Source organism: Carcharodon carcharias, chromosome 8 (genome assembly GCF_017639515.1).
Source record: "Carcharodon carcharias isolate sCarCar2 chromosome 8, sCarCar2.pri, whole genome shotgun sequence".
NCBI lineage: Eukaryota > Metazoa > Chordata > Chondrichthyes > Lamniformes > Lamnidae > Carcharodon > Carcharodon carcharias.
In genome coordinates this window covers 102,089,686-102,116,950 of record NC_054474.1, presented here as the reverse complement: position 1 = coordinate 102,116,950, position 27,265 = coordinate 102,089,686, and the positions used below count along the sequence as shown (strand labels likewise).

Genomic DNA, 27,265 nt, shown 5'->3' with positions numbered 1-27,265 from the left:
GAGAGAATCCAATCGTCTCCCTTTGACATCCATTGGCATTACCATCGCTGAATCCCCTACTGTCAACCCCCTGGGGGTTACCATTGACCAAAAACTTAACTAGACTAGCCATATAAATACTGTGGCTACAAGAGCAGGTTAGAGGCTGGGAATTTTGGAGAAAGTAACTCACCACCTGACTCCCCAAATCCTGTCCACCGTCTATAAATGTGATGGAGTGCTCTCCACTTGCCTGAATGAGTGCAGCTCCAACAACAATCAAAAAACTTGACACCATCCAGGACAAAGCAGCCAGCTTGATTGGCACCCCACCTACCACCTCCAGCATCCATTCCCTCCACCACTGATACATAGTGGCAACAGTGTACCATCTGCAAGATGTACTGCAGCAACTCACCAAGACTCTTGACAGCACCTTCCAAACCCATGACCTCTACCATCTAGAAGGACAAGGGCAGCAGATGTATGACAACACCACCACCTCCAAGTTACCCTTCAAGCCACACAACATTCTGACTTGGAACTAAATCGCTATTCCTTCACTATTGCTGGGTCAAAATCCTGGAACTCCCTCCTGATCAGCACTGTGGGTGTACCTACACCACATGGACTCCAGCAGTTCAAGAAGGTGGACCCCCACCACCTTCTCAAGAGCAATTAGGGATGAGCAATAAAAATGCTGGCCTAGCTAGCAATGCCCATGTCCCTTGAAAGAATAAAAGAAATGACAATAGAACAAGTTGACAAAGCAGGTGATGGTTGGAACTACTTCCTCACACTAAGAACATAAGAAGTATGAGCAGGAATATGCCATTTGGCCCCTCGAGTCTGCTCCACCCTGCAATAGGATCATGGCTTATCTGATTGTGTCCTTAACCCCACTCTCCTGGCTGCAACCCACCCACCCCCCATTATCTTTGTCTCCTTTGTACGTTAAAAATCTGTCTAAATCAGCCTTGAATATATTCATTGACCCAGCTGCCGCTGCTCTCTATGGAACAGAATTCTAACATCCCTTTGAGAGAAGAAATTCCTCCATATTTATGTCTAAATGGGAGATCCCTTATTTTGAAACTAGTGTTTTATATTGTTCCAGCATAACCTCTCTGTTCTTATATTCTATGCCTCAGCTAATAAATGAAAAGATTCCATGAGCCCTCTTAACCACCTGTGCACTGCTACCTTTCGGGATCTGTGGACATGCACACCAAGGTCCCTCACTCCCTCTACACCTCTCAGTATCCTCTTATTTATTGTGTATTTCTTTACCTTGTTTGACTTCTCCAAGCACGTTACCTCACATCTCTGGGTTGAATTCCATTTGCCACTTTTCTGCCCACCTGACCAGTCCAGTGATATGTACCTGCAGCCTACAGCTATCCTCCTCACTATCTACCACATGGATAATTTTTGTATCGTCTTCAAAATTGTTACATCATGCCCCCTACATTTAATTCCAAATCATTAATATATACAACAAAAAGCAGGGAAACGAGTACTGAGCCCTGCGGAACCCTACTGGCAACAGCCCTTAGTGTTTCCTGTAGATGAGAGCTTCAGCATCAGGTGGGCTGGGACTAGGATCGTAGTGGACAACGTTGTGGAGGTAGATGTAGATTTATGGAGAGTTGAAAAGGTGAATGTGTTTGTTAGAGTCACCTCTCACTGTCCTACAGCTTGTCTCAGAAGACCATGAGAGTGCAATTGTTAGCCTCAACGTGAATGTTCCCTGACCTTAATGATGTAAAGGAGCAAGAGTCAATGTCTGCCATGTTTGTAATGTAAATTTGAAAGAGACAAGAGTTTTCAGCATTTATATAGCACATTTAACAAAGAAATGCCCCTCGCATCTTCACAAAAGCATAATCAGACAAAAATGGTTGCTGAGCCAAAGAGCTGGGTTTTAAGCAGAGTCTTAAAGATGGAGAGAGATATGAAGGGGTTTAGGGAAGGAATTTCAATGTAGAACCTAGGTAGCTGAAGACACAGCTGCCAGTTGTGAGGTAATGGGAAAGAGGTATGCACAGGAGGCCAGATTAAGGAAATGGATAGTTCTGGGAAGGTTGTAAGGTTGGGAAAGGTTCCAGGGACATGAAGGGAGTTTGTTGCAATCTCCATAGAGACTGATAACTTATTTGTATTTCCAGTTACTATCTGAAAGAATAGCACGGCAAGATTTCACGTTATAAAACTTTTACTGTAGCAAATGTTTAAAAGCACTCTTAACTAAACACTATTTTCTTTTTGTAGGCAGCTTATACTTTAAATTACAGAGAGCAATGTTCAAATTTTATACATAGCACACATCGGACTCTCTAAGTAATTATAATCCTTATAGTAAACAATCCACAGCTGCTCCCAGCTTCCAACAGGTTTCCACATCCCCGTTCCACCAAAGAGTAACTTCAAGTGACCATCTCCGGGCACTTCGTTCAGTTTTCAGGAAGTTCCTTAAATTTATCACCAGTAGTAAAGCCTGTACTGATGATTCTTCTTCCTCCGGCCATGCCAGAACAAATCTCCCGGAATCCATAGAAGGCTGCTGGATACATCTACTCAACTTGAGCCATCTCCCTCCTGTATCTGACTATGGTGACCCACAAAGCCAAGAAGCTTTTCTCTCTGCTGACCACACAGGACCTCTACTGTGTCTGTGATATACGCTGATTTGCGGGGAAGCCTGTAACCTTATCTCTAAAATGGCTTACTCCACCCTCTTCTCCATGGCAATGTTAAACACATTAACCTTGCATCCAGGTAGAAATGCTAATTAGTTATCCTTGATCTTAATTCCCTTTCATCTTAGAAGTAAATGAACAGTTGCAGCACAACTACTTTTGATCCGATACCAACAAAACCTTTCTGGGACTTTGGGAGACTCAAGAGTCTTGTCATTGTAAACTCAGAAACTGCTGTCATTGTCTCTAACCATAAATACCTTGCACATTTGCCCCAATGAAACAATCTGAGTCTTCTTTTGAGCTCTAACAATCAGACCATTCAGGCTTACTATCAGGTGGCCTGCAGAACAGTCACATGGCCCCCTTCATTTACCCTAAATTTAAAGATGCAGCCCTAAAATACAATCATCTTATTAACCTCACAATTGTAATAATTTAAATATAAATGTGAGAATTTTAATTTGGAGGCATTGAGGTATGGGGAGCCAATGTATATCAGCAAGGACGGGAGTGATGGCTGATAACTGAGTTTTGAATGAGCTGTAGTTTATGGTGGACAAGAGACTAGCCAAGAGACTTTTAATAGGTAAGTCTAGAAGTGGCAAAAGCGTGGATGAGGATTTCAGTGGCAAATGAACTGAAGCAGAAATGGAGATGAATGATGGTATGGAGGTGGAAGTCATCAGGTAAAGAAGATACGGGATTGGAACATTATCCCAGGACTAAGTGGAACTCAAGGCTGTTAACAATCTGGTTCAGTCTGAGTCAGTAGCTAGTAAGAGAGATGGAATCAGTGGCAGGGTACATACTTTGTGGCAGAGACAGAAGCTGATGTCTGCTGTCTTCCTGATACTTCACTGGAGGAAGTTGTGGCTCGGCCAAAACTGGATGTCAGGCAAGTGATTTGACCATGTGGAAGTAATTGAGAAGCTGAGCCCGGTGTCATCATGTAAATTGGGAAACTGATCTAATGTCTTTTAATACTGTTGCCAAAAAGCTGCAATGTAGATGATAGAGAGGAGGAGGCCAAGGATAAATCCAGAAATGGTGCAGGGGTGGGAACAGAAACCATTGTTGGAGATGCTGTGGCTACAATTGGTTAGGTAAGAAAGGAACCAAGAGGGAACAACCCCGGTGAGCTTGGCAATGAAAGTTAGACATTGGAAAGGATGTTGGTATGGTCAGCCACTTAGAGACAACAGAGATGTTGAAAGGACGAGGAGTCAGTGTACCAATGTCACAATCACAGAGGATGTTATATGTGACTTTGGATAGGGCTTGTATACGGTGAAGAGGTTCAAACATGGAGTTGCTGGAAAGATAGCTGCAGATTTTGGAGAGAGCACCAAGTTCACTTTGAGGAGGAAAAGGAGTTTAGAGATGGAGCCACAATTTGCAAGGACAGAGGATTTGTTATGTCAATCAAAAGTTCATTGTCATTTAAACTCCTGGGTCCCGTTTGCCCTCTATTACTTTCTCTATATTGTTCACCGTATGCAAGTCCTGCTGTAACCAATCACAGATTATACCTCCAATAATTTTGTATTGGTGATACCACAATCGATAATCCTGTAACATTACCACACTGGTCCAAGAATTCAGGACTCACTGGCAATAAAGGCCAGTGTTATTTCCCATTCATGTCTAAGCATTTTGAAAGCCACTCTTGAATTGACAGTTATCGTGCAGGAATGTATAACATCTAGTCATCCACTTTTGCTTTGCTATGATAAAGAATTTCATCAATACCATATTCAGAAATGTAGCATTGTACATAAAATGAATTGCATTGAAATGCAGCGACTATTATGTATGCAAACCCAATTTCACAAACCATCATGTGATGAATGATGTCTTTTTTGGTGGTGTTGGATGAAGGAGGGTTTTTTGTAAAGATACCAGGAGAATTCCCTTCTCCTCTCTGAATATTATGATGGTACCTTTAACATCCACCTGAATCACTGGAAAAGATTGGTACTGGGCCTTGATTGAGCATCTCAACTAAGAAATGGATCCTTCAGCATCCTCAAAATAGCACATAAATTATGAACTCAAATTCATTATTTACAGTGACATGTTCAAGCTACTTAGTAAAGTGTCTCTTCCTTGTTTTTCACCATTCTTAAAACACATTTATGTTTTTTATTTTGTTTAGTCATATCGGAAGTTGAGCTTATCATACTATTCATTGTTGGAGTGCCTGACCCAGGACCACATGAACTTCGTTGCCAGCTTAGAGCCACACGTGGTCATTTACATCCTGACCTCTTTATCAGAAGGACTCAATGCCTTGGGTGAGTTACACTAGAAAATGTTTTTTCCTGAATATTGGAACTGTTGGTACCAAATCACCTGCACAAACTAACCTGGTCAGGAAGCTAGGGTGTGTATAGTGGCTGTTCAGTAATTTTTTAAATTGAAAGCCAATCAAGAAAAACATTGTTGGAGGTGCTGAAACCCTCATTTGTATTTAACACAGATTTCAAGTTGATATATAAGATCACCATGCATGGGTACCAATGCACAATAGTTTTCAAGGAATGCTTTAAGGAAAGCTTAATAATTCTGAAATATAGTCATCATCGCTGGAGTTTTCACATGATAGAGCCTAGAAATTTGAGAGTTCTTGGTCTGTTCACCACCACCCAATTGATGCTGATTTGTTTTGCTTTTATTCCCCGAGTTTTGGTGCTGGCAAGCATTGAATTATGACAATTAGTGAAGAGCCATCACTGGAACCGCACTCGAATCATCCCTGAACCGTATAAACTCAAGGGAATACAGGCGATGTTTAAACAACTTGGTCTTATAAGTTAGATCTTTAATCATGTGAATGTGTGTTGCACTCATTCAAATCCCATCAATCTTCCCTGAGTTTCAGTTTCTAAAACTGAATGCAGTGCTCTAACTAGCCTCTGACTGAGAATTTGTACAACTGATGCATCACTTTTGTTTATCAACCCCTTGAAGTAAAAGCCAACATTCCGTTAGCCTTTTTGATTATTTTTCTTGTGCCTGTGCACTCAATTTTAATGATTTATTTACATGAATACCTAAATCCTTTGTTCCTCCAAAGCTCCTAGACTTTAAGAACCTTTAAGAAACTCTTCCAATCTTTCTTTGATTAAAAAGTGGATGAGCTCACAGTTTTCCACATAAAACTCCATTTGCCATTGTTTTTCCCACTCATTCAGCCTGTCTATGCTCCTTTGTAATTTCCTGCTCCCATCTGCACAACTTACTGTGACCTCTAACTTGGTGTCATCTGAAAACTTTAGATATAAAACTATCTATTCCTTCAGCCAAGTCATTAATATATGGTGAAAAGCTGAGACCTTAATACAGATCACTGGTGATCTCTGCTTTTCACATTCTGCCAATCTGAGAATGTTCCCTTTATCTCTACTGTCTTTCTGCAGCCTCCCAACCAATGACCAAACCATGTCACAAAGTTAACTCCAATTCTGTCTGTTTTTATTATTGCTAATAGTTTATTATCTGGAGCCTTATCAAATATTTTCTGAAAGTTGACATAGACAACATCCATAGATACTCCACTATCCATCATGTTGAGCACCTCCTCAGAAAATTCAACTCGATCAGTTGTTCCCAAACTTTTAACATCCCGCGAAGCCCTTTCATGCAAATGTCAAATCTCGCTGACCCCCTCCTAAAAATAAATATTTTCCAGTGATTTTCTCCCTCACCTGAGTATAAATTATAAAAGCAACATTAATTCATTCAGCACTCTGCTTCCTGTATCCTATCTGCAACCAACCCCCACTAACCCATCCTTTTCTACACCCCCATACATTTCAAATTTAGAATCTCACTTAGTTACAACATAAAATAAGTCTTGTCTCTTCACCAGAATGATTTATGCAGAACTGTAAATGTCATTCCTGGTTACCACTTCACCGTGCCAAAATTCTACAATCAGTGATGTGACAATGATTTTTCCCCTGGTGGTCATTTGTTGCAACCAGCCAGACTCAAAAAGAAAAATGACCAAGACTATTTAATGGGTAATCATACAGGACATACAGGCTTGTGTACACACCAGAAACATTTAATTGTATCTCTTGTCTCCTGGTTTAGTTAAGACTTAAGGGGCTGTCACAGATTGTGACAAATTGCTCCAGCAATAGGCGGCAGGAGGATGGCAGAAATGGTTCATCATAGTCTTTACATTAGTCAAAATGCATACAATTAACCTAAAACTTCCAAGTTATCATCATAGAAAGAGTTTTTGGGAAGCTCTACCTCAATGACATTTCTACAGATTTGACAAGCTAACACAAGCTGGCAAATACTTATTCAGCTCCGTTAATGAGTTGAATTTCAAAAGAATTAAGAGACTCAATGAAAGGTTGCAATAAACTCCAAATTGAATTTTAGTTAGAGAATTTCCTCCCTCCACCCACGCTCCACCACCACCGCCTACTCCCCCCTCTGCAAACTTACTTCTAAGTTCTTCTGTACCACTGGTATTTTGCCCTCTTCCTCCACTGTTAAAAAGCACTCATATAACAAGTATGCCATTTCTTTCTATCCATTGTCGTCTCATCTGCTTCTATCTTTAAAGTGTTTATCTTTCCCTTTACCCCACCCTTTCTCCTAATATTTTTAAGAAAAAAACTGTTGCTCTAGCTTTCATATCCATTGAAAGATTTTTTATTCATATTCCATTTTTGCATCTTATTACTTTTTTCAATGCCTTTTTTATAGCTCTCAGTCCTCTATTTTTCCTTGTATTTGACAAGCATTTTCTTTTAGCTTGATACTGTCTTTTACTTCATTTAGTTATCATGGTTGTTTAACTATACAAGTTATGTTTTTGCCTTTTACAGGTACATTTCACATGTTCCAAATATTGTTGGACATGATTGACTATATCAATCGCTTTCAGCACCTCTTCTCCGTCGTCCATCTGGGTGAGACAACCCTGGCCTGGTTTCATTCTTATTTATCTAACTGTAGCCAGAGAATCACCTGCAATGGCTTCTCTTCCCACAGCCCCTTCCATACTAGTACCTCTGAGGTCCCCAAGAATAAACTTTGAGTCCTCCTGTGCCTCAACTACATGCTACCCCTTGGCGACTTGAAAAACACATCAGGTTCCGCCTGTGTGCTGACAACACCCAACTTTATATCACCACTAGCTCACTTGACCCATGCCTCTGAAACTGATTTGTCATACTGCTTTTCTGACATCCAGTACTAGGTGTACAGAAATTTAATCCAACTAAATGTTGGGGCGACTGAAGCTATTTTCTTCAGTCCCTGCAACAAAGTTATCAAGGAAAAATTGAAAAACAAAATACTAGGAAATATTGTATTTCAGAAGGACTGGGAGAGGGGGTGGGGGGGTGGTGTGGCGGGGCTTATATGTGAATCACAGTCAGTTAACGTGCAGGTACAGCAAGCAATTAGAAAACCAAATTATATGATAGCCTTTATTAAAAGGGGACTGCGGTTTTAGAGTAGAGCCATCTAAATACAATTATATAGGACCTTGGTGAGATCACATCTGGAATACTCTGTACAATCTGAACACTTCACCTAAGGAAGCATATCTTTGCCTTGGAGGCAATGGAACAAAGGTCCATTGGACTGATTTCTTGGATGAGGGATTGGTCAAGGAGGAAAGATTGAGTAGACTAGGCCTTTATTCCATAAAATTTAGAAGAATGAGAGGTGATCTCTTAAAAACATAAAAAGTCCTTAAGGGGTTTAATAGGGTGTGTGCTGACAGGATGTTTTCCTGGCTTGGGAGTCTAGCACTAGGGGTCAAAGTCCCAGAATAAGGAATTGGCCATTTACAACTGAAATGAGGAGAGATTTCTTCACCGAAAGGGTTGTAGATATTTGGAATTCTCTACTGTGGATGAGTATATTCAAGACAGAGATCGATAGATTTTTGGACACAAGAGTATTAAGAGATTTGAGGATAGTTTAGGAATATGGAGTTGAGTTTGAAGATCAGTTGTGGTCACTTTGAATGGCGGAACAGGCTCGAAGAGTTGAATGTCCTACTTCAATTCCTATTTTTCATTTTCTTATAAACTCCTTCCTTCATCATCAATGCCATCCCCCTCCCTGCCAACAGTTGAATCACTGTTCACAAACCTTGGTGTAGTATATAACCCTGATATGAACTTCCAGTTGCACGATCTCTAAGATCGCCTACTTCCAACACCTTAATACCAACCAACTGCGCGTCTGCCTCAGCTCATCTGTTGCTGAAATCTTCATCCATGCCTTTGTGACCTTTAGACTTGACTAATCCAACAAACCTCTTCCCAACCTCCCATCTTCCACCCTCCATCCAAAATTCTGCTGCCCACACCAAAAGCGGAATCTTTCAGGCCCACCTCGAGCAAGAAGCATGGTGGGCGGAGGAGCTTAATTTAGCATGAGGCCAAAAAGCAGCTCCCTGACGGCTAAATGAACTTTTGAAATTAAGTCCTTGGAATTTTAAAGGCGGGTCAAGCTTCCTGACTAACAATGTCAGGAAGTCCTTTTGCATGTATTTGCATGTTGTGCATGCTCATTAAAAGAGCAACTCACCAGAATCATGTGGCCCCTCCAAATTAATTTCTCTGTCAGTGAGAAATTAGAACGTTCACATTTATGATTGCATATAAGTGGCTTGCATCTGGTGAGGTAGACTTCTTCCTGGACTTTGGAATGAGTAATTGCTACTTTGGCCTTCTTGGGAATTGCTCAGAACTGTCAGCCTCCTGATTGAGAATGACTACTGGTAGACCAAGCTGTGCGGAGGCCAGGTAGTGGAGGCAGATTCAGGGGGAAAAGTGGAGCGAAGGCTGGGCAAGGGGGGCAGGGTCAGGAGGAAAGGGAGGAGTGAAGGCCGGACAAGGGAGGAGGGTAGGTAGAGAAGGGTGGAGTGAAGCCTGGGCAAAAGAGGTACAGTCAGAGGGGAAGGTTGGAGCAGAGGCTGGACAATGGAGGCAAAGTTAGCAGTAAGGGTGGAGCGAAGGCTGGACGAGAGGCAGGGTCAGCGGGGAAGGGTTGAATGAAGGCTGGGCAAGGGAGGCAGGGTCAGTGAGGAAGGGTGGAGCAAAGACTTGTCAAGGAAGGCAGGATCAGTGGGAGGGTGAACGGGAGGAAGCCAGACTGTCCAGAGCTTGTTTAGGAGAGTGTCTGGGGAAAGAAGCTGGACTACCCAGGGTTATTTAGGAAGGTGTCTGGAGAAAGAAGTGAAACTGCCCATGGCTGTTTAGGAGGGTAAACATGTCATGCATGGTCCTGTTGTAGGACAGTGAATGGGTTCTCTGGGCATTGAGCGTTGTAAAGAGATGGGTTAAAGGGCATGAGAGGTGAGCTCAAGAGTCTGTTCCTAAGGATTTGAATGAGGGTACTGGGAGGCAGGGTGGGGAAGTGCACGGTTGGATCAAGTAGGATGGAAGTGCAAGGCTCATAGATGGATAGTGAATGGTCTCATTGGGGTGGGGCGATTTCAGAAAGTCAGGGTAAAGCTGGCCTCAAGAATGGGAGAAGGCAAGATCAGGAGGGCGTGGGCACATCGAAAGTTATGAGAACAGGGGTAAGAGCAGGAATGTCCACATAGATGACAATAGGAGCCAGGGTAACAGGGAGAGGTTGAAGGGTTATAGGTATGAGAGGAATGACAAGGCGGTAATTGTGTAGGACGATGGGGGAACTTGGTGGGTAACAGGGGGAGTGTATAAGGTGCTTGACACACTGGCAAACCTCATACACACCATGCTGAAGCTGTCAAGGTTGTTGCGCAGTTCGTAAAACCTCTCAAGCATTCGACATGGGAGGGGTCTCTTTCCTAGTGGGAGAAGTTAATGCCTCATTTTTTTCGGCTGAGTGAAGGGGCACTCTATTAATTACTAGTCCACTCTATGGAAAACGAGGATCAGCTGAGTTATCCTCTCGAATGTTCCAACACCCAATAAACCAGCATTGCTCCATGACTAATGGATCACATTTCAGCAAGAACCCATCAAGGTCTGGAGCTGCCATACATTGTGTGCTGATTGGCATCTGCTGCTGTCAGAGGCAGGGATAAAGGGAAAGAGGTGGATGCCTCCAAGGGGCACCCTTGGTGGATGGCAGCAAAGTCCTGATGTCAATCCTCCATCCTCCTAGGTAAGTGATCATAGTTGATGAGGGTTTATGTGGTAAATCTTTCTGTGATGCCAAGTTAATGGTCTCTCTATAGAATCTCAAGGGTAATATAGGCAAGCTGAATAGTGTCTGAGGGAGGGTCCTCGCACATGGCTATCATTATCTCAGTAATTGCACAATATCCCCATTCGCAGTCATATATGAGCAAGAGGAAGACTCATCTTTGGTCCTCCAGCATGTCCTTCATCATGAAGGGTTGGGGTGGGGAGGCCATGTTTAGATTGATGCCAGGCACAGAGCTTAGCATTGGCTTAAAACCTCAGAGATGGAGGCTTCTACGAGGAATATGCTGACTCAATGGATCACTGCAATTTGTTCACATCCACTCAGGCATAGATAATGCTGGTTCCAGGCAACCCTGCTTTTCTATTGGCTCTGGTCCAGAAGAGGAGGAACCGTCCCAGGGTGGCTCAGGGCCAGGAGCAGCAATAGCCAGAGCAGCAAGAGGCAGACACGGCAGTTCCTCAAGAAGCACAGGATGTGGGCAACCAGGGACCAGTGCAACAGCGAGCATTGGCTCAAATTCGGGTATATTGCAGGAGGTGCAACTAAATGCAGATGAATGAAAGGCAATGCCTTAGGATGTCCCAGAATGTGGTTACTCACATATACCGGTTTCTCCATGAAGATCTGCATCGACAAGGACTTGGAGGCAATTCTATTCCACTGACATTAAAGGTCACCACGGCCTTAAACTTTTATTTGCCCGTGACTCCTTCCAGGGCTCCATGGGGACCTGTATGGCATTTCCCAGTCAGTGACATGCAAGTGCATCCGGGAGATAACAGATGCTCTGTTCAGGAGAGTGCACCAATTTGTCAAATTCCACTTGGATCCCGAGAGTCAGGCAGCCAGACCATTGGGTTTTTGCAGCAATCACAAGTACAAGGGTCTTTGACTGCTCACATGTGGCATTGAGAGTTCCCTGGTGCCAGCCAGTCACATTCATCAACGGGAAAGGTTTCCACCCTTTGAACATGCAGCTGATATGGGATCACATCAGACAAATCCTGCATGTTTGTCCTCGGTTCCCAGGCAGCTCGCACGATCCCTACATTCTGAACCACTCCTAGGTGACACAAGTTTTTGAAGGGCCTTGGTGATTGAAGGGCTAGCTCCTTGGGTACAAGAGATACCCCCAGAAGATGTGGCTGATGACACCAGTTTGCCATCAGCAAATTTCTGCCGAGGAGAGATACAGTGCCACACTTGCCTCCATAAGAACCACAACCACAAGAACAGACAATAGGCCTCCTAAAGATAAGGCTCTCGAGTACTCTCCAAAGAGCTGTTCTGTTCATCATTGTCTGCTGCGCCCTGCACAACTTCGGACAACAAATGGAGGATGTCTTGGCAGAAGGAGACATGGAGGACCGAGAAGCCTCCTCCGATGATGAGAATGGGGAAGGGGATGGTGATGACAAGGGCCAGGATGTCGTGGAGGCACATGCAGAGGCCATTGCAAGGGAACGATGCAGAAGACAGACCCGTGACAATCTAATAGGTAACAGATTCCAGGCAGAGCAAGCTGCTGATACTCACCCTTAACTATTTCATTTTCAATCCTGTGCTGGCTGGCAGGCCATGGCTCCTTATCTGTAGCACACATTATAGTTTACTCTCATGTATCTTGATTTATGACAGCTAAATTAAATTACACGACTTAACGTCAGGATAGACAAAAAGGAAAAGGTAGTGGAGTTGCATTGCTAGTTAAAGAGGAAACTAATGCAATAGTGAGGAAAGATGTTAGCTCCGACGATGTGGAATCTGTAATGGTAGAGCTGAGAAACACCAAGGGGCAAAAAATGTTAGTGAGGGTTGTATCTAGACCCCCAAACTGTAGTGGTGATGTTGGGATGGGAATTAAACGAGAAATTAGAGACGCATGCAACAAAGGACCATCTGTAATGACTGGGTGACTTTAATATGCATATAGATTGGGCAAATCAAATTAGTAACAATACCGTAGAGGAGGAATTTCTGGACTGTATACGGGATGTTCTTCTGGACCAATACGTTGAGGAACCAACTAGAGAACAGGCCATCCTAGACTGGGTATTGTGTAATGAGAAAGGAATAATTGGCAATCTAGTTGTGCGAGGCCCCTTGGGGATGAGGGACCATAATATGATAGAATTTTCATCAAGATGGAGAGTGATGTAGTTGATTCTGAGACTAGGGTCTTGAATCTTAATAAAGGAAACTACGATGGTATGAGGCGTGAGTTGGCTATGTTGGATTGGGAAACGTGACTTAAAGGGATGATGGTGGATAGGCAATGGCAAACATTCAAAGAGTACATGGGTGAACTGCAACAATTGTTTATTCCTGTCTGGCACAAAAGTAAAACTGGAAAGGTGGCCAAACCATGGCTTACAAGAGAAATTAGAGATAGTATTAGATGCAAGGAAGAGGCACACAAATTAGCCAGAAAAAACAACAGACCTGAGGACTGGGAGCCGTTTAGAATTTAGCAAAGGAGGACCAAGGGATTGATTAAGAAGGGGAAAATAGAGTATGAGAGTGAGCTTGCAGGGAACATAAAAACTGACTGTAAAAGTTTCTATAGGTATGTGAAGAGAAAAAGATTGGTGAAGACAAATGTAGGTCCCTTACAGTCAGAAACAGGGGAATTTATAATGGGGAACAAAGAAATGGCAGACCAACTAAATACATACTTTGGTTCTGTCTTCACAAAGGAGGACACTAATAACATACCAGAAATGTTGGAGAACACAGGGTTTAGTGAGAGGGAGGAACTGAAAGAAATCAATATTAGTAGGGAAATGGTGTTGGGGAAATTGACGGTATTGAAAGCCCTTAAATCCCCAGGGCCTGATAATCTACATCCCAGTGTACTTAAGGAAGTGGCCCTAGAAATAGTGGATGTATTGGTGGTCATTTTCCGAGATTCTATAGACTCTGGAACAATCCCTGCAGATTGGAGGGTAGCTAATGTAACCCCACTATTTAAAAAGGGAGGTAGAGAGAAAACAAGGAATTATAGACCAGTCAGCCTGACGTCGGTAGTGGGGAAAATTCTAGAGTTCATTATAAAAGATTTAATAGCTGAGCACTTGGAAAACAGTGGCAGAATCGGACAGAGTCAGCATGGATTTATGAAAGGGAACTTATGCTTGACAAATCTACTGGAATTTTTTGAGGATGTAATTAATAGACTTGATAAGGGTTGAGCCAGTGGATGTGGTTTATTTGGACTTTCAGAAGGCTTTCAATAAAGTCCCACATAAGAGATTGGCATGTAAAATTAAAGCACATGGGATTGGGGTATTGATGTATTGAGATGGATAGAAAACTGGTTGGCAGACGGAAAACAAAGAGTAGGAATAAATGGGTCTTTTTCCGAATGGCAGGCAGTGACTAGTGGGGTACCACAGGGATCGGTGCTGGGATCCCAGTTATTCACAATATATGTTAATGATTTAGATGAGGGAACTAAATGAAATATCTCCAAATTTGCAGATGATACAAAGCCACCTAGACCCTAAGCTCTGAGATTCCCTTCCTAACCCTCCCTCTGCTCCTTTAAGACAGTTTTTAAAACATACTACTTTGACCGGGTCCTGGTGACCTTTGACCTGGTGTGGCTTGGTGACAAGTTTTGTTTGATAATGCTCCTGTGAAGCACTATGACCTGTTTTACTATATTTGAGGTGCTATATAAATGCTTGTTCTTGTTGTCATTTGTAGGTTTATCCATCAATAGTCCAGTCCATTTGAATTCATTTCTCATCCCTTCAAAGTTTACCTTAAATTTAAAACTGTAGTTTGTGACTCTCCTTTTTCCCTCTTAAAATGTAATGTGAAATTCATTCACCTTATTGTCATTACTTGCAAGATGTTGACTCACTATCAGATTGTTAACTAATTTTGAGTATTGCTCATTACTGAACCCAGTATGGTCTGTTCCCTTGTCGGATTTGAAATATATTGTTCTAGAAAACTGCCATGAAATTCATTGCCTTTCCTACCTGAACTGACTTGCTTTTCCCAGTCAAGTGAAAATTAAATTCTTTCATTATAACCATATTGGTCCCTGGCCTCCGTATTTAGAAATCACTCCCTCTACATCAGTACTATCGGTCGTCTGCGGTAGCAATAAGATAACGACCAGATAATCTGTTAACAGTGATGTTGGTTGAGGGATAATATTGGCTGCTCTTTTTCCAAATAGTGCCATGGGATCTTTGATGTCCACCTGAGAGGGCAGATCTTTCAGGTAGGCTGTGGGAAACTCCTTCCATAGTCTTTCATCCTTGGTTATTTCTTAGCTCTACCCAGTGTTTTCAATGCCTGTTCACCCCAACAGAAATCTCTTCTTTTTCCAGCTATATGTTTTTTAGTCAATTTTGCCACTCCTCCTTCCCTAATTTCTCTATCCTTAATAATGATCCTACCACCTGGACTGTTTAGCCCCCTATCATTTCCAGCTTGTAGCCAGGTCACTGAGGGAGTTTTGTGCTGTCAGAGGTGCAACCTTTTGGATGAGATGTAAACTGAGGCCCCACCTGCCCTCTCAAAGGGACATCAAAGATCCCGTGGCACTATTTGGACGAAGAGCAGTACCCCGTACCCTGACCAATATTTATCCCTCAACCTACATGACTGAAAACAGATTATCTGTTTGTTATCTTATTGCTGGTTGTTAGAATTTGCTGTTCCCAAATTGGCTATGACATTTCTTACAACAGTGACCGTGCTTCAAAAATAAAGTGGTTTGAGATGTACTGAAGTCACGAAAGGGTCTATATAAATGCAAGTCTTTTTAACTACATCAAACCCATTCAGCTGAATTTGTTCTTCTAACTTGCTTGTTCTATTTCCTGTCCTATGTGTGTTCATGTACTTCATTTTTATTTCGGTGACTATCCCCACCATTACCCATATGTGCTGATAGTCTCTTTCTCACAATTTCTGACTTGGTGTGTGAATTGCCCCCTTTCACACACCCGCTGAACTAGCTTAAATCTTTCCCCACTTCTCTATTAACTCTTTCCACAAGGACATGGCCTACCTTTTTTAATTCAACCTTGAGATGTGGGCATTGTTTGCAATGCCAGCAGTTATTGCACATTCCTCGTCCTGAGAAGGTGGTGTTACAACTGCGCATCAGGCTGGACACTTCAGAGGGCCGTTGAAATTGCTCTGTTGTTGTAGAAGCTGAAATGACATATAGGCTAGACCAGGTAAAAACAACAGGTTACCTTCTCTAAAGGAGAGTCATGAACAGGTTGGGTTTTCAGAACAAAACAATAGCTTCATGGTCAGTTTTACTTATTCTATTTATTTCCAGATTTAGCTTTTGAATTGCATTTGCATTCTCAGACTACCATGGTGGGGTTTGAAAATATGTTTTCCAGTTTATCAGTCCAGTTACATAACCACTATATTACAGTATTCAGTAACTTACCCTCTATTACCATCCTGGCAAATTCATTCCCTGAGGGGTCAACTTCACAATGTTCATCTTCCCACACTCTCTTTCACTCATTTGCCACCATTGCCCTTCCCCTTCTTCCAAGGTACACTAATGAGATTGTAAATTCACTGTCTATGGAAATGGGATTGCAGTCCTGCATCGTAGAATTGTACAATACAACATGCTGATCCCATTCCATTGTACCATTCGTTGACCCCAGCTGGAAATTGTGTATGTTGAGTGGGAGTAAGGTCAGGCTCCTCTAATGCCATTCATGGTCAGATATTCTCCCAACACTCACTAATATGAAGAATGGTCATGGGTGAAGTAGAAGAGCACCCATACACAACAAGACCTTCAGTAGAGTGGGTGAGGAGGAGGAAAGAAAAGCTGTCCATCAGTGATGTGCAGAAGCTGTTTTTAAAATCTGCTCACAGAGCAGCTGCGCAGTTGTAACACCACCTGCAGAGAAATCAAAGCAGAGGATTGCTGTTCAGCACTTTGGGATGTTTACCTTGAAGGTGCTATATAAATATAAGTTGTTTTTATTGGCCCAGCGCTGAAAAATCATATAAAACTTGAAGCTGTATACCTGATTCCCCACCAGCCCCCATCTTTCCTATAACACCTTAGGAGTAAACAACCATTTCAAATGTTTTGAGATAGTCTTACATCTTTCAAAAAGGTTTGACCTGCATGTTGTTCTGTGTAACCAGCTTAGTTACCATTATAACTATAGACTTAGTCTCGATTGTTTATGTTGGAAGATTTCTTTGTATCTGAATATATCGAAGGTATGAGATTGGCAGATAGCAAACTGTCACCAAGGAATGAATCAGCCTTAATGGAAACCCTCATACAGACATTCTTATACCACTATGCAATGGAGTATTCCCTTCCAATGTGTTTACTCCACTTATTGCAGCTAGCCCATGAACAAGAGCCTGCTTGACACCTTATCAACTCATCTCACCTGAATCTTGTGCCAATTTAGTTCTGAGTAATAGATGGCCAACATTTGAACAATGCTTAAAAATTAAATTGGCAGAGTTGCTATGATTGCCCAATGGGCAAAGGCACCAAACAGGGTGGATAGCACTACAAACTTCAAGATGTTAGCTTCAGCTCCTGGGCTGATCTTGTTTGGAGTGCTATAATTGACCCTAGTGCCCCTGGGATAAGGAAGGAGAAAATAAAACCCAGCCATTGATCCTGCTGTTTACCACAATCCAATATGTGGATGTCATAGTATAAGGAAAGTCAGGTTCCAGTTGTGACGCAATTTCTATATCTGAAATATTAACCTGTCTTTTTTATGTTCAGTTGTGACTAGGCCTGCTGTGTATTTCCAAAATGTTCTAATTTTGGTTTTTCTTAGTATTTGCTTTCAATTTCTTCTTCTCTTCTGTACAGAACAGCAAATGAAGGAAACAATTCCTTTCCCTTATTTACATCCACAGATCATGTTCTGGATTGTTTCTGCAATGCAGATTATTTTCACACTGGCAAGTTGTTAGGCTGACTCAATCCCCTACCAGAAGGTAATGGGACTCGAACCTACAACATCCGACTCAGAGATGGAAGTGCTATCGCTGAGTCATGGCTCACTTCTGTTCTAAATTTATCTTTCACAAATTGGAATTTATTTCCTCAAATTTGTATTTAATTTAGTTGATAATGATATTCTAGGGTTTTCTTATCTATCCTATTTAATATTTTATATTCCAATGAGATGGTGCTCCTTCAGCATCATCGCTCTAGACTAGAGCTATAAGTTTCTCTAATCTTACAGAGCTCAACAGCTTTACATTTGAGACCAATCTCACTGTTCTTCTCCACACCCTTTACAATGTATCTATATGTATATTGAACTCTGTATTCTGAGACCCTGGGCTTATGCCCATTGCAGTTTAGAAGAATATGAGGTGATCTTATTGAAACATATAAGATCCTGAGGGGACTTACTGGTTGGCACCAGGAGGATGTTTCCTCCTGTGGAAGAGACTAGAACTAGGGGACACAGATTAAGAATAAGTGGTCTGCCTTTTAAAATGGAGATGAGGAGAATTTTTTTCTCTCAGAATTGATAGCCTGTGGAATTCTCTTCCTCAGAGAGAAGTGGAGGTTGGGTCATTGAATTTATTCAAGGCTGAGTTAGATAGATTTCTGATAGACAAGGGACTCAAGAGTTGTAGGGGGCAGATGGGAAAGTGGAGTTGAGACCACAAGCAGATCAGTCATGATTTTATCAAATGGCACAGCAGGCTTGAAGGGCCAAATGACCTAGTTTGCTCCTAAACCCTATGTTCCTATCTGAAGACTCATACTATATTCTTCTAGCTATGTATCCTAGCTTTCAGTTAGCTTGTTTAATTGCTTCCCCATGTTGTCCAGAGATTGAAAGGGACATGTTGCATTCCTTTCTAAATAATGCAGTAATAATTTTCTTCCATTTATTTCATAGTTGTCCCAGATTTCAAACTATGCAATATGCAATAGTTCACATTCATAGTGTTCAATCTTATTTACTGTTTGCCCACTGAATGATCCAAATGCTTCAATGTTTTTGCTACATTCTGCATTGAGAACAGGATCGGGTTTGCCTGTAATAGAATTTGTGGAACCAGCAAGAACCTGTGCCTTCAGGAGAGTGTGAGTTTGTAAAAAATGATGGATAAATCAGGGCTGCATATTTAGGAGGATTCTTAACATGGCTAGTATTAACAATACTTAATTTAAAACAACCATGATAGTTATCTCCCCTTGCTTTCACAGGTACATCTGAGAAACAGCCGACGTAATCCATGACCTAGAGCCTCCAACTAATCCTTGAAGAAACCTCTAAAGCAGAATCTGAAGGCACCCTCCTTGAAGTCCCATCACAGCACTCACCCACACCTTCCACCGGCGCAGAGACACACACCTCGGTGGGACCTAGCTTTACAGTATTGTCGGGATCACAATCTGGTGAGCATATCGCACTCTCTGATCGATAGCAGGCGGAAGCAGGGACTTCCCAGGTCCCAGGCACTCGGAGGACTGCTGGAGGCCAGAAATTTGCTGAGTCCGAGTCAGATGACGAGCCTCTGGACTCAGTCATGTCACAGTTGGAGCTGCTCAGGGACATCAGGAAGTGATGTCCGCTGAACTCCTCAGATTGCAAGGCATAATATAGAGGAGGAGTCTATCTGCCTTCAGGCTGAAGTGATAGCGCCGGCATGCCAATGCACCGTGGTCAACACTGGTAGGATGGCAGCCGCCATGGAGACCTTGATGCAGGACATTGCTCCTGCACTGCTGTGTAGGCTCAACTCCACCACTGATGCCACTGTTGGCCTCCAACAGTGTGTACGTGAGAGGGGTGCGGGGCAGCTCGATTTCACTCCAGCTACCCCATCTCCTCAAGGAGTCAGCCTGGAGCCCCCGGGCACCCATAGGGAGGAGGATCAGCAGGTGCACATCCTGGAGCCATCCACCCAGGTGACTCCAGGAGTGTCCAGCCGATCCGAATCCTCTCTTCCTGTGACCTCAGCAGCTCCAGCTACACAGGCCAAGGAGGGTGCCACTGCCACACAGCAGGACTCCGTAAGCAGGATGCCCTCCAAGGTCAGCACAGACCTTGCAGTCAGCAGTAGCAGTCAGCAGGCTGCCTCCACCTCCTCAGTGGATGGCAGGGTAGCATCAAGATGTAGCAGCAGGGTTAGGAAAGTTACGAAGATGTAATTTGTTTGAGTACAACTATTTAGACTAAATTGACAAAATCAAGGACAAAGTAAAAGGTAGCCCCTTAAAGGGATATTGCAAAAGAGAAACAAATCACAAAGGAAACTTAAAACATCAAACGAAAATGTGATTGGGGGGGTCAATAAAGCACCCCAGTCCCCGAAGTGCACACCGAGGATGGAACGCCTCGATTGTGCCAGCGGATTTGGCATGATCTTCCTCCAGGGATACGCGGCTGCGAACATAGCCGCGGAAGAGGGGGCAGACAGTCAGGCCTTGACTGCCCGCTGCCTGGACCTGTTGATGGCCAACCTGGCCAGGCCCAGGTTCATGAGGTTCTCCTCCCTCCCGGGCGAGGGTTTGAGGCTTGGGGCCAATGTGGAATTCTGCCTGAGCATGGATTCACTCAGATGGCAGGCCACCACGCACCTGACCACTGTCAAGACCACGTATGACATTGGGGCTGAGCATGACCGTCCTAAGATCATGGATGGCATTGGCCGCGAGCCATCCAGTCCACTCCTCCATCATCCAGCACGTCCCGGATCCTGGTCACCCCGGCAGCCACAGCCCTCCTCTCCGCCAGCCACTGAAAATGGCGGAAGTGCAGATTCCTAAGCAGCGGCTCTCAGACAATAGCCACTACTCCTGATGGCGTAGAGCTGCGTCGCAAGGTGACCCCATGTCCAGGCACCAGAACCTCACTTGAGGCAACCTGATGGTCTACTCCACCGAGTTGCAAGTTGCAGCATGAGCCTCGTATACCTTCGCTCTGCTGCAGTCTGAGGCTGCCACATGGGTGTCATCAGCCATGTCCTCTGAGGGTGGCCCCTATCCTCGAGGAGCCAACCCCGCAGCTTCTGCGGCCCCTGGAAGACTTCAGGGACCTGTGACCAACTGACCATGTTGGAGTGGTGCACACTCTCTGGAAACTGTGTGCAGACCTGCAGGATGCATTTGTGGTGGTCGCACACCAGCTGCATGTTTGGTGAATGAAATCCCTTGCAGTTGACATAGTTGACTGTGGGTTGTGATGAGGATCTGAGCACCACGTGAGTGCAGTCATTGGCATCTTGCACCTGATCTGCACCAAGATCTGGGCACATCCAATCGATCTTTTCTTCTGGCTGCCCCGGTCCCGGGTGAAATGCACAATGTTGTGTGCCCTCATGAAGGTGGCATCTGTGACCTCATGAATGCATTCGTGGGTCACCTGCGGAGCCCTGAAAGGAACCACTGACGTAGAAATTGAGCACTGCAATCACTTTCACGGCCATGGCAGTAGATGCACCCATGAGGTCACGGACGTCAGCTTCGCGAGGGCACACAACTTTGTGCATTTCACCCTGGACCAGGACAGCCAGAATGCAAGAGCATTTGGATTTGCCCAGATCTCAGGTTTCCCACAGATGCAGAGTGCTATTGACTACACTTATGTGGTGCTCAGATCTTCGATGGTATGTGCAGGAGCCCCAGCTGCTCCTTCCAGAGGGTGCTGCTCCTTTCTCTGCACAGCCAGGCACCGCAGTTGCTCTCTTCTCTGTCGTCTTCACACTCTGTAAGCCACGAGGCAAACAGCTATGCCAGCAGGTTCCATAATCCTGATATATTGCTCCTGCATGATGAAGGAGAGAGACACGTGGGTTAGCATGTGTGTACTAAGAACCTCTCTTGGTTAAGTCTGAAGGCCCCTTAACGCATCACGGAGAGTGCTGGCTACCATTTGGATGGCCAGAGATTCGTGCACTGCATGGTTCCCCAAAACTACTCCCACCTCCGCCCCACTCTACCCAACCGATTGGCGGCAGCTTTGCCCATTGGACTATATGCTGTGCTCTCAGTTCAGGCACAGGCATTCTCCTAACCTGCATTGCAAGGCTGCACTGTTAGCTTGAACCATGGGGGAGGCTTGTCCAAACCGGGATGCTGACATTGCAAGAGGCTATGAGCACCTCCACCAGTGGCTGCTCCACGGCCAGCTTTAGCAAGGAGATTGTACAATGTGCCCAGTCGTCCAACAGTTCATGCATTCCATTAAACACTCATTACTTTGCATTCTGTGCCTGAGGGGTGAAAAGCTCTGGAGCACTTTGATGCCTCTGTGTTGCTTGAGTAGGCAGAGAAGCTAGAGGCCTGACTCCAATCATGTCAGTGTGGCTGCGCCTGAACTGTCTCAGCTGCAGGGGAATGGTCATTTTATACAAGACTTCCCTAATGCATGGTTGCTTCCCCCACCCATCCCACCCCCACTCCTACCGTGCTCTCCTCCCCCCCCCCCCACCACCCACCACATGACACATGCTCGTGCGCTAACTTCAACTGCAGGGCAGCCCTTGCACCTCCACCTCGCCCCCCCCCCCCACAAGAACTGCAAGGCATCCCTTGCCCCTCACTTAATGTGCCTCAGCCGCAGGGCAGCCTTGCCCCCCCAACACACCTTGACCTTGAAGTCCAACAGGCGATCCGGGCCAGCACATTGCAACATTACTGTGTACTCACCTCCGGGTTCCCCTCAAAGTGCAGCCCGCCAAGTGCTTGTCTTTTATACGCTGTTGTGAAACTCGTTGACGTGCAATCATGCCGATGAGGGAGGACAATCCAGTGCAGGGAGGAACAATTCCAGTGGGATGGACTTATAATGATGTGCACTTGTTTTAGAATGAGGTTACTGCCATCCGATGGCGGGAAACGTGGGCAGGTGGAGCAGACGATCACAAACTGTTTTCACAATGTCGTAAAACCGATTTTTGGCCTTCTTGCCTTATTGTCCTCTCGTGCCACCAAACATGCCCAATGCCAGCGGGCGCAGACTATTCCACCCCATATCTATATTTTCTTTTAAAATTTGGAAGGACATTGCATTATTTAGACACTTGGGAATTGACTTAGAATTTTTTAGAAAAAGGTCATAAGTTCACCTAGGACTGTGAACAAGCATGCCAATTCCAAGAAATAACCTGACCAACATGGCACTTGAGGAGGAGAGCTTTTTGCTTATTTGAACTGTAATTACTTTAATAGCTGTAAAGAAAAGCAGTTTTAAAAATGCAGGCCCTGGTAATTTACTGGAAATCACCTGATGAAGATGAACTTGACGTTTTTTTAAACTCGGTTGAGAATTAACTGAGAAGGAGAAAGCTGTTCAACTCACGCTCTCCTTGCCTTGCCTGAAACGCAGTGTGATTGTCGGTATCCATCTAGGAATCTTCATTTCAGTGGAACTTGTCTGTATTTGGAAACCCGAAAGACTGAGATGAGAAGGAGGTCCCAAGGATTGATGTGGCTCTATTCTCCTCCACGCTCCGTTGGTGAGATATCTACTGGGACTAATGATCTGTCTTCACTCAAGGAAGTACCAGATCAACAGTGTCGAAACCCTGTGAACTTTACCCTTTTCATCACATTTTGTGTGTGTGTGTGTGTGTGCACATGTGTGCTGGAGTATTTTAAAAGGGATAAATAGTTAGCCTTTCAGATTACAAATTGTGTGTTAAACAGTTCTTGCAACTTGTTTTAAAATGAGGTTTGTTTTATAATAAATCAATCATTCTGATTTTATTGAAAGAAGCCTGGTTGTGGTATCTTTTATTCTGGGTAACAGTAACAAAGCTAAATAATTGACTTTTTTGGTGAGTAAATTAAACATTTACTCTAATGGTGTGACCTGCAGAGCAGTTGGGCTAGACCAACTGCGCACTCCTCATATGCTCAGGTAGCTGTTCCTTGTTGGCGTTACTGCAATTAGAATGAAGACTTTGAGCTGGGGATGGAGCCAATGCAAACATCGTTATGCATTAACTCATGTTGCAAGTCACTGTAAAGATATACAAAATAGTTGCAAGGAAAATAAGTGCCACATCTATATGTGATGCTATCCACAGTCAAATAGTGAGTTGCTACTCACTGCCCATGCTGACAAATGAAGAGTGGTGAAGGTGTTAGTAAAGCCAGTAGAATTTTACCTAAACAAGAGACGGCACCTTCTGGAGAGAACCCCAGAATGATCAGCACCTTTAGGAGACAATCCCAGAATGAGTCAGCATCTTAAGGAGAAGATCACAGAATGAGTCAACATCTTCAGGAGAAGATCCCAGAATGAGTCAGCACCTTCGGGAAAAGATCCCAGAACGAGTCAGCATCTTCAGGAGAGGATGCTAGAATGAGTCAGCACCTTCAGGAGAGGATCCCAATGTGAGTCAGCACCTACAGGAGAGGATCCAGGAGTGAGTCAGCACCTTCAGAAGAGGATCCCAATGTGAGTCAGCACCTTTAAGAGAGGATCCCAGAATGTCAGCACCTTCAGGAGAGGATCTCAGAATGAGTCAGCACCATCAGTATTGGATCTCAATGTGAGTCGGCACTCACCCAGTGTGAGTCAGAACCCTCAGCGCAAGGCACCGTATGAGTCAGCACTCCAGGTTGAAAAAGCAGCAATAGATTCTGTCTGTTTTTTTTTGTTATTGGAAATTATCAGGTACCATAGATTGGTGGTAAGATCCATTTTTTAAACACAACTAAGAAAGAAAGGCTTGCATTTATATGGCACATTCAACAACCTTGGATGTACCAAAGCGCTTTACAAAAACACGTTCTTTTGAAGTCTAGAAACTATTGTAATTAGGAAAAATGGAATTTACAAATAACAAGTTCCCACAAATAGAGTGAGATAAATGCTCAGATCATCTACTTCACCTGTTGGTTGAGGGATTAATTGGCCAGTTCACGAGGGAGAGCAATCGTGAGGAAACCAATTTTAGGTGTTTGGGAAAAGAAGCAATAGCTACATGGGGAAAACTTTTTATTCTGCGTGTCTTTAGGATCTGGAATACACTGTCTGAGAGTGTGGTGGAGGCAGATTCATTGGGCCTTTCAAAAGATCATTATCTGAAAAAAATATGCAGGGTTACAGGGAAAAGGCAGGAGAGTGGCACTTGGTAAATTACTCTTTCAAAGAGCTGGCATGGACACAACAGGCCCAATGGCCTCCTCCTATACTGTAACCATTCTATGATTCTATAACTCTACTGCTCTTCTACAAAATAGTGCCATATTTTACATCCACCTGAGAGGCAGACTGGAGCACCAGTTTAATAGCTGATATGGACACTGCACCTCCAACAATACAGCAACCCCTCAGTAGTACACAGGGAATGGCAGTCTAGATAATACGCTCAATCTAGATTGGGGTGTGATCCACGACGTTCAGACTCCAAATCAAGAGAGTTATGACTGAGTCACAGCGGACAACCATTCAAAATGCGAGTAGAAACAGACAATATTTTTTGATATAATTTTTAAAACCTTGATTTTTAAATCAGCAAACCAGCTGATCTAATCTGACCAGACTGCAGCACTGTCCGACACATTCCGTTCTGTCTAGTCATGGCCCACATCCTGTGTTGCACTTTCCTACAAACATGATCAATATCTAACAATTTCTGAGCTTTTATTTAGAGTTACTGACAATTCTTCTGACCTTCAATAACACTTGCCACTTTAATGTAGCTACACAAGCCTTTTAAACCCCAAATCTCAGCAGTCACTGTCTTTTTCTGTTCTCTGTATCTTGGTTTAAATCTGCACTAAGTTGGGGTTGCATTACTTATGTGAAAAAATATTGTTTCCTTTTTGGATTGCTGTTAAACTTGGCTTAATTGATTTATTTGTTCACCCAATAAAGGAGTTATGGGGTGCACAACAATATAAATGATATATTAACTTGTGATGACATTCAGACATACAAAGATGGTAGGTAGGGAAAAACCACCTGGCCAGATTAATTAGAGTGATAGATGTTTAAAAAAGGTATTTCTGTGCATCTTTTTTTAAGGTGTTATTTGCCCACGCTGTTGAACAGTATCAGCATAAGAGCTACTCCAACACATGGACGTGAATTGCAGCCATAAATGCAGCTCAGTGCTTTCTGGCAGGACTGATAGATTTTTAACACCCATAATGCACCCACCTCACCCCCTAATCCCCTCCACCCTGATCCCTGTTCCTTCTTCCCGCACTCCCTAGACTCTTTTCTCACACAGGTACAAAGTTTTCTTCCATAAGACGTTTTTAATTTTGTGGAGTGTGTAAGATTGGTGACAAGAAAGTTTACAAGAAAGATGCTTATTTTAAACAAGTTTTCAAATCTACTTGGCTACAATCTGCAACTCCCAGTATTTCCACATCCATCATGGTTTCAGGGAAGCCTCTAAGGCCTGAATTTCATGCTCGGCGTGCATGTGAAGTTGGTGGGCCCAAAAGCAGATGTAGAATCCATTCCCAGCAGAATTTGCGTTCTTGATACGATTTCATGCTGGGTGGCCAATTAAGGCCTGCCCAGCGTGAAATGCATCTTCCAGTTGGCCTGACAGTGTAGGTGAGGGTGGGAACGAGTCAGGTGCCGGATCCAATGGTATCCACCACAACTTTGCTGACTTCAGTTGAACTTCCAGTGGAAAAACAGATAGGTCCTACAACATGGGAACAAATTTGGTGTTAATACTGCAGCTTTTTGGATATGAACTGATCCTGACTAAAACCTTCACTGACTCAGCGTATTTGTATGTAGTAGCTCTGAAATATGCCTTGAAAGTTTACAGGTCCTGCCCAGCACCTGCCACTGATCCATCTAAACTTTGTGGCAGTGGTGAGGAAGCTGTGGGTGGGGGAAGGAGGGAAAGAGTTGGGAAGGGGGTTCCCTTCATCTAATTACATCAGTGAAGAAAGAAAAAGAAATTAATAAGGATTTCTCCACCACCTTTCATGACTTCAGGATGTCCCAGAGTGCCTCACCGCTTTTTGAGGTGTGGTCATTGCTATAATGTGGACAATGTGCCGGCAGCCAATTTGCGCACAACAAGCTCCCATAGACAGCAATGCTGGATGTTTTCCATCTATCTGAGAGGGTAGACATGGTCTCAGATTAACATCTCACCTGAACACTGGCACACAGCCGGTGCAGCACTCTCTTAGGACTGTGCTGGGACTGTAAGCCCACATCCCACGTGCCCAATTCTTGGGACTTGAACCCATAACCTACTGAACTCCAGAGATCAGAAAGCTCCAACGTGGTGGACACCCATGCTATAAAGGGTGCATCTGGTCTACCTGCTATTGCAGCACCTCTGGACTGCCCGGAAGAGATCGTATTCTTGGGCTAGTAGCCGTGATAGGGGGTGGGGGTGCAAAGTGGTGGAGGGGGTGCTGGGAGCTGCACATAAAGTGTTATTGTTCCCTTTTGCCA

The 27,265-nt window shown here is 43.8% G+C and overlaps 1 protein-coding gene across 1 annotated transcript in view; it reads left to right on the top strand.

Moving 5' to 3' along the window:
* Window positions 1-27,265, top strand: part of LOC121281476 (ran-binding protein 17-like) — a gene marked incomplete at its 5' end in the record, with an annotated part of 1,080,904 nt that overhangs the window by 797,433 nt on the left and 256,206 nt on the right. Inside the window, one exon of the mRNA XM_041194421.1 lies at window positions 4,837-4,975. Within this exon, the coding sequence (XP_041050355.1) occupies window positions 4,837-4,975 (139 nt within the window). The remainder of the gene's footprint in view (window positions 1-4,836; window positions 4,976-27,265) is intronic.